Raw genomic sequence first — 16,343 nt, 5'->3', positions numbered from 1 at the left:
ATCCTGCTTCTCTCATTTATCTTTCACAGAGTTGGACCTATATCCTATGGCTTTCATAATGCAGTGCTGCATTCCTTCTTTTGGCACAGTCTGCTAAACTGCTGCTAGCGCTCACTCGCTCACATCCCTCGCTCTCCCTCTCATAATGCAGAGCCAGCAGAAAGCAGGTCTTTCTCACTCTCTTTTCTCTTGGCTTTACTGACACACAGAGTGAGGCAGAAGGAGAAGAAATCAGAGAGGGGGTGGACAAAGGAGATGAGAAAAGGCAGACTAAAGGAAGAAGGGAATCGAGAAGAAAAAGAATCAAAGGTTTATGGTGCATACAGCCCAGGCACAGTCAGATCCAAAGGGTATCTGTGAAGTGAATTTTTGGAGGCCATCGTAGCTGACATAGTACCATATTTTAATGGCTACCACAAATAAATCACGCCATTATGGCAGCATTGTGTTGCCAAATTCTGCAGGCTTCCATTTAAAGCTGATGCAGCATAATTCAAAAGTGGGTGGGATTAAAGAGCTTGTTTCATTCCACTTGCAAAAACAACAGTGTATTCACACCGCACAGATCGATGCACTGTAGGTGTGAATACACTCTTCTGCTCTGCAACTTGGACTATTATCTGCTGAACACCTGCCGCTAATGAATCTTTAAAAAATTATTTATTGTACATTTGTGGTTAAAAAGTGCATGAATTTTGGCCAGTTTACCCACTGTAGAGTCCACATGTCATGTTCAGACCAGTAAAACAGATTATGTAAGACTAGAAGAAACATATGTGAGAACAAAAACAAAGATTTGTTATTCTGTTCAACAGTCACCTCAAGGTAGACCCTACAAGCGCTTAAATTCAGTGAATTCCAGCAATTCACTGAATTCAAGCGCTTAATTTGAGATTACATTATTAACTGTTAATAGTGTGGCAAATCATCACTATTCAATTCAATTCAGTTTTATTTCTATAGCACCAAATCACAACAACAGTTGCCTCAAATTGTTTTATATTGTAAGGTAGACCCTACAATAACACATACAGAGAAAAACCCAAGAATCATATGACCCCCTATGAGCAAGCACTTTGGCGACAGTGGGAAGGAAAAACTTCCTTTTAACAGGAAGGAACCTCCGACAGAACCAGGCTCAGGGAGGGGCGGGGTAAATGCCCCTTAAGTAGTTTTATTCAGTCTTATATAAGCATATGGGACATGTATTAAGAAATTATATATGCTGAGCCTTTAATGTGGTACAAGATGGCAGTGTGACTTCCTCTGATGTATGGTTTGGAGATGGTGGCACTGACTAAAAGACTGGAGGTGGCAGAGTGGAAGATCTTAAGATTTTCACTGCGAGTGACCAGGATGGACAAGGTTAGAAATGAATACATCACATTGATGGCTCAGTGGCTTTTGAGATAAACTTTGAGAGGCAAGGCTGAGATGGGCTTTAATGTGATTTTCACTTTCCACTGTTGCCATTTGTAAAATTGAATTTGACGCCCTTGACCTTTAAAGTAGGTAAACAATTAGAAAAAAGGTCAAGACTTGGATGATTACTTAGTTAAAGGGGCTAGTGGTGTTTCCATATGGAGAAATCTGGCTAGAGAATACAATATGAAGAATGATTGAGTTAATCTGAATGTTTGTGTTAGCACAAATACACAGAAAAATGTGCAATAATTTGTCCAAATATTGGGCAAAGAAGATCATGTCTTCCTTTGGAAAGCAATCTGCTGTGCATGTATAGCACATGTGTATCCATACAAACTAAAAAGGTGTATAATAAGAATAAGTGAGCTCGAGTTAGAGTTGCTAACACAAAGCAGTTTGATGGATGTACTAAAAGAACACGTTACTGGCTCAGGTTGACCCTAAAGCCAGAATTGTCTTTGCCATATATGTGATTTCTTTTAATCTGGCAAGATCACCATAGTAACTTGTGCTGAACACACAACCTCGTCTGGAGCTGGTTATGTTCAGGATTTTTGCTGTTTTCTGTCGGTTCATATGCTTCATACCTGAGGAGGAAGAAAGCCATGCGGCAATTTTACAACATGCAAACTGTAAGTTTTCTTAATGTATAACTCTAATCTGCTTCCTGTAGTGTAGCTAACTAGTCTATTAGTAGGTTACTTGTGACAAAGAACATAAATAATATTAGTTTCACCTTAATCTGGCAACAGACAGGAAAATGCCACAGAGGAATGGACTGAATGTCCTAAATGTCTAAATATGTTTCAAGTTTCAGATCTGTAATGGACTGGTGAACAGCAGTCACAAGTCATAAAATAAATATATTATCTCAATAATTCAGAAGATTAATGGTTCTTTTGCAACATCACTAACTGATGTAATTGCAGGCACAAAACTCTTATCGCCTTTTGCCATTTTATTTTTTATGTTCTTTATTCAACTTTCTCATCGATTTCTCTAACGATTTCACTCAGTGCAGCAGACAACATTCAATCTGTCCATTCTGTGCAAAGGATGAGTGAAATGACATGTCAAATGCCCACTTACTGTATATGTGACAGTGCGCAAATCCTGAGGCAGCCAGCCTGGTTTAAAAGCATGGCTTTGAGCCACTTTTACGTTTTGTGAATCAGGTAAAGCAAAGAAAGCTTGGCCATGTTGACCAGGTGGGAAAACAGGGAGATAAACAAGGGGAAGACATGCAGAAAAGGGCCACGCGTTAAACCCGAACCCAGGCCGCTGCACTCCATTTGTGTGGCATATGGTCCCCAGCTCACCCACAGGGCCAAACCGGCTCCCTGCATGTGCAAGCCTTTGACTTGGATCAAATGAACCAGTGTAGTACAGATATAAAAGTGTAAAGAGCCTGTAGGGTTGACACAAGATTATACATGCTTCTCAAATCTATTTTACAAATAGCGAGCAAACAGAACAGAAGCCAGAAAATGAATTAGTGCTTATTGGTAGGCTTTTTATCACATAAAATAACCAATCAATACAGTGAGTTTGATGAGCTTTCATTAGCTTATGCTTAAAACACAACCTCATCTGGAAAATCCCTGATGTTCCATTCAGAGTTTCAATTTAAAATAATCTATAAGTACCACATTTGCACCTACTTTTATCCTGGAAATATGTTCTAAGCAAAATAAATATTCTTTCCTGAGAGAGTATATTTAATACCTTCATCGAGGTGTATGTTGGTAATACCACTGAATAATACCATGCGGTGCAAACTCTGTAAGCCAAGAGTGTTTTACTTTGGTTGAAATGCAACTGATAAAAGATAGTTTTAAACCAGCTTCCTGGTTTAAACCGCCTGTTTGACTCGGTGTGTCTTCTGCATGGAGTTTGTAAGTTCTCCCTTTTGCCTGCACAGGTTCTCTCCAAGTAGTCTGGCTCCTCATGCAGTTCAGACAAGCTTTTGAAGGTAACTGATGATTCTTAATTGGTTTACACTGGGTCTTTAGATTTAGCAGATTGTGAGTGTGTGTCTGTCTGAAATATACACTGGTGACCTGTCAAGGCTCATTTAGGCTCAGTCAGAATCAGAATACTTTAAGAATAATATTAATACTTTAATAATCCCTAAGGAAGCCCCCATGTAGCCCAAAAAAACAATATGTAAATGGATGGATTTTAGGAGGCTGTTTATTAGTAAGAATATTCAGTCAGTAACCAAAAATGTATGCTATTCCAAATCTTCTCCATTATGCCATGTAACAGTGTTATTCTCAATGGACTTAGTAGTTTTTGATAATTATCTGTAGCACGTTTATAGTTTGTAGAGCCCTAAAACAGCAGAACTGAGTGCACAATGAGTAGTAAAATAAATAGATTAAGTTAGCAGAGTCTGAAGCCTAGCTTAACAAGGAATATTGATAACCACCAATGTGATCCCAGTCATCTCTGACTGGGTTTTGAGGTTTTTGTTGAGTCAGCTACAGAAACAAGAAGCATGGCTATGTTGAACCTGTCAAACTGAAATGTGATTAAAAAAAATGAACGAATTCATTAAAAAGTGACATAATGCTAAGATAGCAGTAAATCTGAAGTTGTGTTAAGGCTAATGAAGACTATACTAAAGTAAATACTAGTATGCAACAGTGCTGGGAAGCATATAATTTTTCCAAATATCATTGAGCAAACAGAAGACAGAATGTGACAGTTCACGACATCAACACACAAACATCTGTGAAAAATGAAAATCTAATATTTGCATATTTACAAAAGTATAAGGCCAAACAGGATGTTGGGTGATCCTAGCTTGCCAAAAAAACATTACAAGCTGGAAGGGACTCTGTTGCTACATTCAAGAACAGTAAAAACAGATGGAGGATGACAAAAATAACTTGTGACCAATAGAGGACATGTGTTTGTTGTTTTGTTTTGTCTTTTTCTTTTTTAAATTGCACCTTAACTTAATTTCTAGACTTGCTGCTTCTGTGCTAGGCTGTCACTGTGGGAGAGCCTCATATAACTATCTCACGGAGCTAGATAACCAAAACTGTCAAAGATACCATGTTACTCAGTGGTAACAGGTGTTTTTAGCAGTGACAGAAACATTTTGGCCACACAGTTTCTACTGAAAAGCACAATAGGCACCCAGTTAAAAATTGAAATTGTAGTACAGCATGAGACCTACTTGACCGCCCAGCTGTCAGTAAACAGTCTTGACATTTGGTTATTGAACACTGTGCTATTAAATAAATCCGCATGAAATATTGTTTAACTCTTGATTTGGATAAAATGTTTCTTGGTCTGCAGCCGTCCTTCAGGGCAATCAAGGCAAGCAGTATTTACTTGTCAAATCTAAAATTAGACATTATTTAAAAAGAAAGTATTGCAGTCTCTCCTTTCTCCTCAGGCAGTGCTTTCATAAAACTTCTGTCCTGTTTAGATCCATTCTTTACATTACTGCCATCTCATGGCTGCAGTTGGAAAGCTCGGCACTTGGCTTGTGTTGTGCTCATAGGAAACTGCGGCTGTCTCTGTTTCACAGGCATGTCAGTCTCCTTAACAGTGACATGAGCTGGGTAAGATGAGCTCTTTTCTGGTGGTTTGCGGATGCACTTTGGATAAACCTCTAGTCTTTCATGGTAAACTGATGGGAGATCATCATGAGTTGGAAGCTGCCACTGGCTCTGTTTCCACTGCTCTGAAATCAGCTATGACCAGCACTTTTTTGCTGAAACAGAACTAGCATTAGCAAGTAAACAAGCTTCTGTTACTTAGCATCGTAACAGATGAGTTTCTTCTTGCTAACCACTTTGACCAACACGTGTAAAGACTGAGATTAGCAATTCCTTTAGTACATTAGCTAAGACACTTCTGATGATAATGAAGAGGGGAAGGCATCTGGTCTAAAAACAGGCAAGGTAATCAGTGCAGGCACAGCAGCACTTTCAGATTAACATCTATGAGAAATCACTTGACTGAATGTAAAGCGGTTAACCAGCTGTTTTGCCAACACTCCACCTTCATTTTTAATCCACCTGTAGATGTTGACAGTAAACCATGTCACAAACTGCTCGAGCTTGTTAATTAGCAGATTTTCTTTTGTTATTAATATATCTTAATGCACTTTTATTTTTAAATCACCTGCTTCTGAGCTAATTAACAACTTTTTTAGAGATATATGGTCCAACCACAAAAACGATTTACAGGATATGGTGAATGGTAAATGGCCTGCATTTTTATAGCGCTTTACTCAGTCCCTAAGGACCCCAAAGCGCTTCACACTACATTCAGTCATCCACCCATTCACACACACATTCACACACTGGCAATGGCAAGCTACATTGTAGCCACAGCTGCCCTGGGGCGCACCTACAGAGGCAAGGCTGCCGGACACTGGCGCCACCGGGCCCTCTGACCACCACCAGTACGCATATGTTGATATGTTGATGATGATTACGAATATAACATAGTTAAAAAATATCAAATTAATTAATAGTTAAAATGTGCAGCAGTATTCCATTTAACACTGATGGGGAGCATTTTTCTGCAGAATAATTATTTTTACTTTTGATATTTTATGCACAGTTTTCCAATAACACAGTTTTATGTGTACGGAGGTGCAGTGTTGGGAAGGCTACTTTTAAAATGTATTCCACCACAGATTACAGATTACATGCCCCAAAATGTATTTTGTAACATATTTGGTTACGTTACTCAATGAGAGTAACGTATTCTGAATACTTTGGATTACTTAATATATTATGAAGCTTTTTACAACTACATGAATGTCCTATTGCTGTGTGATTTATTACTATTACTGAAGGTTACTCTCCATACCAATACCAACTAGATGTTTAAATCTTAATATAAATGAGTAACAATAGTGTGGACATTAGGTAAGGCTGCACGTTTTGCAGCGATCTGGTATAGAAAACTATTCCTCGCGTATATAAAACAGGTCCGCGGCGCCGAACCGTAGTAAAGGGACCTCTGGCTAATACGTCGGGTTTTGTGTCGTAACCGAAAACGAGCTTTACTTTGTTGTCTGGGTCAACTTTGCTAGCAAGAGCCAGAGAGAGGCGTTGAAAGGCTGCTGCAACGGAACTTATTGTTTCGGAGGAAAACACGAACACAGCCAACAGTCGAGTCTTAACGACTTACTTACAACTGGGCTCGTCAGGCTCTCTTTTTGGCTGCAGTGGTTATTATTATATTTACATGCTTCCAGCTCCCAACTCGTATTTTTCAACTCTCCTTTTTTTTTGTGCACATAACGGGTATAGGGCTATGCCTGTAACACTCTGCTCATATTGCCTTCATATTAAATAGTTTTTTGAATAATAATTTTAAACATTATTTATTCACGTCATTATGCAGGACGCAAGTCGAGGTGACATGGGCCACGAGATTGAAACACAGACATTCGAGCCTCTTATTATTATTAGTGTTTTGTTTGGGTTTCCACCAGTGTGTAATTACCAATAATAGAGAGGGCACAGCCTAACATGTGAAACAGGAAAAGAATGTAATCTATTTATTTCAACAAAGTAACTGTAATGGAATACAGTTACTCATATTTTGTCTTTTAAATACCTAATTCCAGTACATGTATTCCGTTACTCCCCGACACTGCTGAGGTGTTGTCATGATCTTTTATTGCTTCTTTTGCTAAATAGATTGTTTGAAAAATTTCAAGTTCAAGTTCAAGTTCAAATTTTATTTGCCACATGCAGTGGCGGGTTGCCCTGCAGTGGAATGAACTCGCCCCCGACCTAACACACACAACATAGAGCACGTGACCAGCAACAGGGTTGGGTAGGGGATAAGGAGTAATCCCAGGCAACACAGCAGCCATCCTGCCACTGCACCGACTCTCCAGCGCGGGCCCAGACCTGCCTCGTGCTCCCAGGAGGCAACAAGCATCGAAGGCAATTCTTCCACCCATTGTCGCTGTCAGCCAATAGGGTACAATTTTTAATAAAATACTAGATATTTATTTGTCTAGATAAGTAATAACACTTTACAATTCTTCAGCGAGGAAGGACTGCAGAAAGGCAGGCAGCACAAATGGCATGCTTGAATCTGATCCAACTTAAATTGTTGTGGAAGATGTTTTTGTATGTCTGTTTGGGAGCTGGGGCAAGTTGTCTCTGCTTGCCTTTCTGTAAAGTCACATGCCACTGCCACAATGATATATCAGCACCACTACTTTATATGTTAAGTAAGTAACAAAATAAGATAACAATATCTATGCTAAGGTTAAAAAGCCAACTCTTCATGAAATTATTCCAAATTTATTTATATAACCCCGGAATTAATGGATGGTCCAAACAAAAAACAGTATTTCCCATGATCTCCACAAAACTCCTGTTGAACCTGCTCTTTAAATTATGATTTTTGTTGTTGAGTATTGACAATGTCAAGCAAAGTACTTAAATGTTCTTATTATCAACAACTTTGACTCAAAATGAGCATTAAACTGATCCTACACTGAAAAAAAGGGATTGGCCATCTCTTGGATTTATGTAAGCATCTTGAGTGTATTTAACACAATTGCCTCATGCTTTAAAGTTAAGTGTAACTATATAGTGTAGAAACTACATGATATGCAGAGAGGGTAGATTAAATTGTCCATATCATGTTCAAGTGAAGTAAGTCAATAATATAGCAATGTTAAATCTCACGACACCGCACAGGATTTCAGTCTCACGCGCTTTGGATCGTGGTTTGAGGAAGGCGCCTCTTGGGTGGCTGTTACATTAAAAAAGTCTACCTTGTAAATTGAACACAAAAATTTCATGTTTCTGTCCTGAATGTAATTAAATCATGTAGGATCAGGATCTGTATGAAATTCAACAACTTAATTTGTTCTTGTTGAGATAACATGATATAATCTAGTAAGAAATTCACAAGATCGCAAGAGATTTCAAACTGCAGGAAAATCACTGGAGTCATAAGAGGCAGACAACTACACACACACCACGTGTATGCTATTGCTATTTATTGTGGTTTAACCTGTCAAGGACAAAAATGCACAGAAAATTCTGCATCAAGCCTTGAAATCATAGCTTTCCTGCTTTTTTTTAAAGCAGCAGGTGGCATGGTGGTTAGCGCTGTTGCCTCACAGGAAGAAGGGCCTGGGTTCAAATCCACAATCTGGCTAGTTTGCATTGGTTTCTCTCTGGGTGTTCTGGTTTCCTCCCACAGTTAAAAGTCATGCAGTCGTTAGAATTAGGGTTAGGTTAATTGGATTTAAATTACCTGTGAATATAAGTGCAAATGGTTGTTTGTCTCTATGTGATAGACTGGTAAGCTGTCCAGGGTGTACTCTGCCCCTTACCCTATCACTTCTGGGTTATGCCCCAGCCCCTCCTGCAACCCAGATAAAGATAGAAGGATGATAGTTGTTCAATAGATCCATTCATGTTAACCAGACTCTAAACTTTGTTGAACATTATGTAATATGAAGACAACATGTAGTATTTGAGTGACCAAGTAGTACTGGGTTAAAAGTTATTGAATAGTGTTGAGATAAAATGTCAAAATTACGAAGGATTAAAATATTCCAAGAGCTCACCTTACTTCATCTAAACATGTTTCAATCGCGTTTTATCAACACAAAATGCACAGGTTTATTGAATATGAATAAGTTGTGTTGATTTAACTCAGTTGTTTAAGTTTCTGCCAAAGCAAAACAGTTGTGTGCAACCAATGTCCACTATTGAATTAAGTAAATCCAACATGGATTTTTTTCAGTGTACCAATGAATGATGAATAGTAGCTTATACCCCTGTTACAGTCAGAAAGCTTACTGTCCACACAGTGGGAAACAGTCTTTCATCATGTATCATTAAAAATCTGTAATCTGTCACTGAATCCAGTTCCCAACAGGTGCACAATACCTGAAAATAGTAGCCACAGACAGGATAAGGACACTATTGGTTCTTCTGACTTGCCGTACTAATAAAAACAGCATTGTGTCTGAGCACGCCATGTTGGATTAAACAATCCAAGGAGCTTGAACGTAAAGCAGGCACATGAAATTGATCCATCACGTATGTTAAGATGTCTGAAGCAGTTTGTCCAAGTGTTTTTTCCCCTGTTAGATCTCAATTGTTAAAAAAGGGGAGCTGCTGGAAATACTTGTATATTATCAATGTCCACTGTCTGTGAATATGACATATAAACAAATCTATGTTCATCTCAACTCACTGCAAAAATATACTGGGTACCAACCTTGAGCAAAACACAGATAACCAATTTGTTAGGTATCCATTTTTAGTTACCTAATTTGTGTCCGTTCAGTGATCTATGTTCTCCAGCTTGTTACTTCCACAGCGTTTGTTTACAATCCACTGACCCCTGAGCCCACAGCAAGACAAAGCACAAGGTCAGCTAGGATTCCACCCACTGTAAGAGAGAAACACCCACAGTTCCTCCACATATATGAGCCGACATGGATCTTTGTGGCTCTGCTGATTAAGTAATGTGAGAGAACAGAGGTAAGGCCTGATACAGGAACCCTTCCAAAAGGACGCAGAGTTCTCCGGTCCCAGCACAGCAACATCTTTTTTCTGTGTCTCTCAGGTAATGACAGAGATAGCATTGGGGTAGATTAAGAGGTAGATTAAACTGTCACTGTCGGGAACACAGGAAATCAAGGCAGTTAGCACATGTTAGACAGTTTTTATGGAGTAGCCATCTTCTGCGCTCTGTGTCAGTCCTTTCAGTTTTTCTGCTGTTTGGCACGAAAGGTTAAAAACAAATGCACTGATTTGGAAGAAAAGCAGTATCCTATTTCATTCTGTTTTCATTTTAGAGGTAAAAGTGGATTCACATTACAGGCACAACCAAGCAACAATCTACAAGGCTAATAAACTGCAGTTCTTCAAATAACCACTTGAAGCCAACTCCAAAGATGAGTCAACCCCCTTTGAGTCTTATGTTAAAAACACTCAACTTAACAGCAAAAATAAGCTCCACGGTGCAAAAAACTAGTCTTATTAAAGATACAAGTAAGAAGACCAAATGTTCGTGTATGCCTCTCGTCCAAATATGGCCCCTTGTTGGCTCCAACAGAAACAAGATGGCAACAGCCAAAATGCTAAAATTAAGACTTCAAAAAGCGACATTGTATACCAGTGCTTGTGCCTTAATAATTATATCCATCCTTATATAAACTCTGTTGGCAGAACATCAAGTGTATTCCTTCATTCTAATGTAACAGTTTTCTATCCCAGTGGTGGACGAAATATATAATTTAACTGCAATGTAAGCTGATCAAAAATGGTTCAAGATTTTACTGTATGTTTTAACTGTCTCACTTTATGTTCTACCTCCAGCTTGTGTAAAGCAGCTCATGAAAGCATAAATAAAAATGAACAAAAACATTGCAGTGGCAGGTCCTGAGACATGTCCAGGCTAATCCTTTAACTGCCTCAGTGCTGTTTTTAAAACAATATTTGTATTCTAGTTCCTGCAGTACCAGAACACATATATTGTGTTATTATTGTATCATTTATCAGTGTAGCTGCCAAATGACATTACACTAATAAATAACACATTTGAATACATAAAGATTGATTAAAAGACTTATCTTAGTTATCAAAACTATGTGTACTACATATCACCAAATATGACAAATATTGTTATTAAAGAAGACATTAAATTTTAACAGGTTTACAAAGTTTTCTGCACAAATACAAATAATTGTTGTGTGTGTACCTATGGATTACACCTACAGGTGCTGCTCTGCCATAGAAACTCTCGGCACACAGTTTTTGTGTTGATGTTAACGCCAGCACCGATTTGGGGCTCTGAGTCAGCAAAGAGTTGGCAACTTCATGGTCTGCTGCTCTGTGGCTGAGTTATTAAATGTGGTTCCTAATTTCCTTCTCTCACCGCAACCGCTCGCAGCAGATGGCCCCGCCCCTCCCTGAGCCTGGTTCAGCCGGAGGTTTCTTCCCGTTAAAAGAGAGTTTTTCCTTCCCACTGTCGCCAAAGTGCTTCCAGCTGTGGAAATGGGACTGAAAACACCTGAATTCAAAGATTGAGATGTGTGGCAGAAAGGTGTTTGCAGTTCAGAAGCTGGAACCATTCACTATTAGCTAGAGACACTGAGTTAAACCCACTAAGTCAAGATTGAATGTACAGTTTTGGCAGAACAATATACAAACCAAAAAGGTAAATGTGAAGGTCAAAACAGATTTGACAGAGCAAAAGGTCCAACACAGGGTTTCTATGGGGAGATCTCAGTTATGCTGTAGCTGCCAACGTCTGTCTTGTAATCTGTTAACCAAATTTCTTTCTAATAAAGAGATACCACAACGACTCCCAAGTTGTATCTATTTGACAACATTAGGTCGTTTGAGTTGTGTTGTGACATTAATTGAGTCTTTTTGTAGAAATATATTTTTACAGTAGTTCACTGCTCAACTGGTAAGATCAGAAAAAATAGTGTCCTGCACTTCTACACCACAGTACATAACCCTAATGAGAACACAAGTGAGCGTGGCTGCTTGGATTCTCCAACTATCCCTGGTCCACAGCATCAACAACATCTCCAAAAAGCCTGATTACTAGAAATGTAAGTCCTACTATGTTTTTGTTAGTTTGCATCGTTATTGAACTACGCTAAGGTGTCTGTCTCAGTCTGAGGGTCTAGACTATAGCACAATGAACCTTAAAATGCATTTCACACATGGACAACCAAGATGGCTAATGAGGATTTCCTCATTATACCATTGTAAGATTTGTCTGCAAGGGTTGTGCTTACAATTGGTTACACTGTCACCCTATGAATATCTAATAATTCAATATATCCTACAAAAAAGCTCTAATAATTTAAAAGCAATTAATTTCTTTATGCATTCAATAAAAATGAATGACTTAAACATATTGAAATGTAAATGTCTGAATTTCTCTTATTTATTTATTTCTACTGCAGATGAATATATTCACATAATCTGATAGAAGCAACTCATCTGCTGTGGACATCAAATAGCCAAAAACATTGCTGCCAGAACACCCGTTACACAATAAGAGACAAAGTAATGATGGTTTTTGTATGATAAGAAATGAGAAATCCGCTCATTAACCTTCCTTTTTTTCAGAATATGGAAAAAATAGTGATTAAAGTACTTAAAATGGAGCCCTTAGAAGACTGCAGTAGTTTCTGGATGACATTTTGCTAATGTTCATATGATGCTTGAGGGACAAACTACTGCCTGATTCAACCAGTTCACAGTGTTTGTGGATCGTCATCAATCTGAATGCATTAAATGACATCACTACACATGCACAGTGCATATGGAGTCAGAGTCAATAAAATAATTTAAGTATCAAACAGTGTTATACTGTACTCAAGACAAAAACTGTATCCAAAATATGTGCAAAACTACAATTTATTCAAACTTTTTTCGTATTTACTACTAACATTTAAAATGTCACATATAATGTACCGGTGATTTAAACCAGCAGATTTCAATGCAGGCCTAGAGCCCATCTAAGCTGAAAAACATTGTGTATGGATGGGATGTTGCTCTGTCAGGATTTCAGGAAAGCAAAGCATTATGGGAAAGCAGAACAAAAAAAAATGATGTGAACTGACCCTATATCACTTGTGTCACATAAAATTAGTACATACAAGGAAGTTACAGTGTCTGCACTTTCTGCATGTGTGTCCATAACTGCTGCACATGTTTAAATGTCCTCTGTATGAATCACTGTAACCTCCATAACTGAGCAGGCTGGTCAAATGTCTGCATCAAGAGGCAAAAGAACCACAGGGATCACACCACCTGTGAATCTGAAAACAGCACAGCTACTGTAGCAATGTAACCTTGACACTGTAATTCAGGATGTCCCCAAGCTGAGTGATGACATGTCACCCACTTTCACCTATTCGATTTTACTGCCACCACACCCACCATCAACACCGTTTCTTTGTCACGTGCTCTCTTTGGCTCACGTGCTCTGCCTCTTTGACCTCCCCATCCCTCCCCCACTTTTCCACAAACAGCCCTCGATCACCTCCACTCACCTGTTCTATCTTGGCCAGCCATTCTTTATTGCGGGCCAGTTCTGCCATAAAGGCCTGGTGCTTCAGCCACTTCCTGTGTAGCTTTTGAGCTTCATCCCGCGCTGTGTCTCGGGCCATAAGCATCTTCTCTTCCACCCGCTGTCCCAATCACTGAACTAGAGGAGACAAAAATAGCCACTATCAGGAGCCCAATGCTCGAGCCAGCCCTTCTTCCCCCCTTTTCCACAGGACGTCCTGCCTACCTCCTCTACGCAAGAGCCACCCGCTCTGCTCTGCAGGGGCCTAGGTACCTGTGCTGTCACCACCCACCCCAGCCCCCACCAGGCACACTTTTCTGGGAAAAAAAATCAAGATAAGCACCTCAGCAGCAATGGTAGCAATGGAAACACTCAAGCCCTTCCTTCGGGTTGCCCCTGGGTCCTCATGCCCTACCAATTCATGGTGTTGCGGTCCTGATGCTGCAGTGCCTGCTAGCCAGTCTCAGAGATGGCAAAAACAACCGGCTAAAAAGAAGAAATGCGCCAATTACAACACTGGTAAAGAATGACACGCACATCCAAGATTCCTCGCAGGTCGTGTGTTATCGTCTAGCTCCAAATGTCAGTTACAATCCAACCATCAGCGATGTGTGTGTAGCATAGCAGAATCCTTCAGCCGGGGCAAAACCTGACCATCCACCACTCGCCAGTCCCGGTCAATCTGTAGTCCTGTCTAATGATGCTGTAGACACAAGGAGGAGGAAGAGTTGGAGTGGGAGGAGCAGGGTGAATGGGATGCAGAGGCAGTGCAGAGGAGGCCGGATAACATAAGGTGTCCGCTCTTGAAATGCATCGTTCCTACCGCTGCAAAGATGCACATGCAGGCTGGTGTGAGATAGTCCACTATTTTCTCTCCTCACTTCTCCTTCCTCAAGTCCCTGAACAGCTCAGCCGTGGTTGGTGCATGCTGCTGCAGTCCTTGCCTCTCAGCTACGCTTCTGTGTGTGTGCGTGCGTGAATGAGTGTGTGTGTGTGTGAGTGTCTGTGCAATCACAATCAGCACTGCAGTGCCGGAGCAGAGAGAGAGAGAGAGAGAGAGAGAGAGCCAGAACGAGAGAGAGGGAGGAGGAGAGGGAGGAGGAAAGGGAGACAGTGAGAGGAAATGGAGAAAGAGGGAGCGCCAGAGCAAAAAAAAAAAAAAGCATGGGAGAGCGAGTCAAAAGAGGAAAAAGATGATGTTAGTGGGGGGGAGAGGTGAAACAGAAAGAAGAGAGAGCCTGCGTCATCCCTCTGTGTCACCAGGGACATTTCTCTGCACTAGAAATGACTGCACTCGGAGCGGGAGCAGGGTTTGGGAAGGAGGGGGGAGGTGTCGTTTTAAAACAGCTGAATGAGAGGAAAGGAAGACGCATGCACACATGGTCCACGGTGCAGCTGACTGATTCCCATCACTGTTCATTTACTATCTGCAAGAGCACCTACATGCAAAACTTCCCCTGCAAATATGTCATTTAAATGCAAAGGGTTCACTCTTAAGTTAATATCACAGCCCCAGCTCTGAATTATAGATAGCTACATGCTATCACAATTACGGTTCATCTTTGCTGCAGCATTAGATTTCTTTTTAATGTTATTTAAAGATACCATTTTTGTCCGACCGAATCACCATGGCATTCAGTGGCATTTAAAGTTTCATGAGTGGAGGCTGAACTGGAGCACTGCCCCGATCTACCAAGTTCTGTGGTTCTGCTGGCATTTTGTTTTTGTGTTTAGTTCAATGGATTGTCTTCATTTTCTTGAACCAACTGACCGGGAATATTTCATAACTAATAAATACTACAACACAGTATATGAGGACAAGAACCAACGAACCAATGAAGCCAACTTCATCATATTTCAGCAGACCACACAAAATTAGAAGTACTTTACTTGTGAAACTTGCATTTACAAACCTTACTGTTGTTAAGATTCGCAGCATTATAAAACATGAATAATTTAGACTATTGTTCTAAGTGTACTAACAGCTGGTGATGTAGTGAATTTGAATTCAAGAATTTAAAACTTTAACCCATTTTGGATTAGGTCGCATGTCTTTGATACCAAATATCAAAGAGACAACGCTGACATAATGATTATGAAAAAGTCTGCAAGGAAAAAAATCGATACAGCATAGTATCGCAGTATTTTGCATGGCAATATGACTGCAATCGAATTGTTGAAGGTTTGCAAATAACTACAGTCTAATTTATAAATCCAGACAGATTGGCAACAATCAACAGTCTGAATGAGGTTTTGTCAATGAGCACTAGTCGCAGAACTTAACCTAACTGACTGCTAGCTGGTAATAATTAAATGTGAACTTCTGTCTATGCAGACAGCAACATTTAAGCAACATTTGGTGATTTATCACAGCTAATTGCTGTATTATCTGAAACACATTGCATGTAATTGCCAACTTGACCCCATTTAATTGCAGACAGATATCAGACTGATAGCAGACTGACTCCTGGCAACATATATGGCAGGTTTTAGTAGCAGTGTTGATATGCTTGACAATCTCATTTTTCTGCAAAATAAATTTGCCATTAAGAAAGCTGATAAATCACAATATACAGTATGTTATTACAATACTCTAAATATCACAAAATTATTTAAAAATCCCATCCTCTAACAGGAACAATAGGCAGTTTTGTATCTTTAAAAAAACAGTTTAAGGAAGGTGCACGATCTGATATCCCTGTGTTGGTGTTCCGTCACCATTGTAACATTGTTGGTGCAACTGACCAGTTACATTGACTGAGCATTCAGTTAGCATTAGCCAAGAAGTAAGAACTAATGTTATTGCAAACGATCACAAGCAAACCAATATGAGTAACCTAAGTTTGTCATGGTCTTTC

The 16,343-nt window shown here is 39.7% G+C and overlaps 1 protein-coding gene and 1 long non-coding RNA gene across 4 annotated transcripts in view; both read right to left on the bottom strand.

The window, feature by feature from the left end:
* Window positions 1–14,611, bottom strand: part of sptbn4a (spectrin, beta, non-erythrocytic 4a) — a 30,668-nt gene extending 16,057 nt beyond the window's left edge. Inside the window, exons 1-2 of one of the 3 annotated variants that reach the window (XM_040011858.1) lie at window positions 13,711–14,611; window positions 13,469–13,623 (exon numbers count right to left, since the gene is read on the bottom strand). In XM_040011858.1, the coding sequence (XP_039867792.1) occupies window positions 13,469–13,591 (123 nt within the window). In that variant the 5' untranslated portion in view covers window positions 13,592–13,623; window positions 13,711–14,611. Of the gene's footprint in view, window positions 1–13,468 lie in introns of all 3 variants that reach the window. The other 2 variants (XM_040011866.1, XM_040011871.1) reach the window with 2 other exon arrangements.
* Window positions 4,375–5,738, bottom strand: LOC120721504. The gene is made up of 2 exons (XR_005693178.1): window positions 5,446–5,738; window positions 4,375–5,402 (listed from the first exon to the last, which is right to left on the bottom strand). It is a non-coding gene; the product is annotated as an uncharacterized LOC120721504 (long non-coding RNA).
* Window positions 14,612–16,343: the final 1,732 nt, after the last annotated feature.

Source organism: Simochromis diagramma, unplaced genomic scaffold, assembly GCF_900408965.1.
Source record: "Simochromis diagramma unplaced genomic scaffold, fSimDia1.1 OVJJ01000123.1, whole genome shotgun sequence".
Classification (NCBI taxonomy): Eukaryota; Metazoa; Chordata; class Actinopteri; order Cichliformes; family Cichlidae; genus Simochromis; species Simochromis diagramma.
The sequence above is the reverse complement of the archived record's forward strand: the minus strand, read 5'-3'. Positions and strand labels throughout refer to the sequence as shown.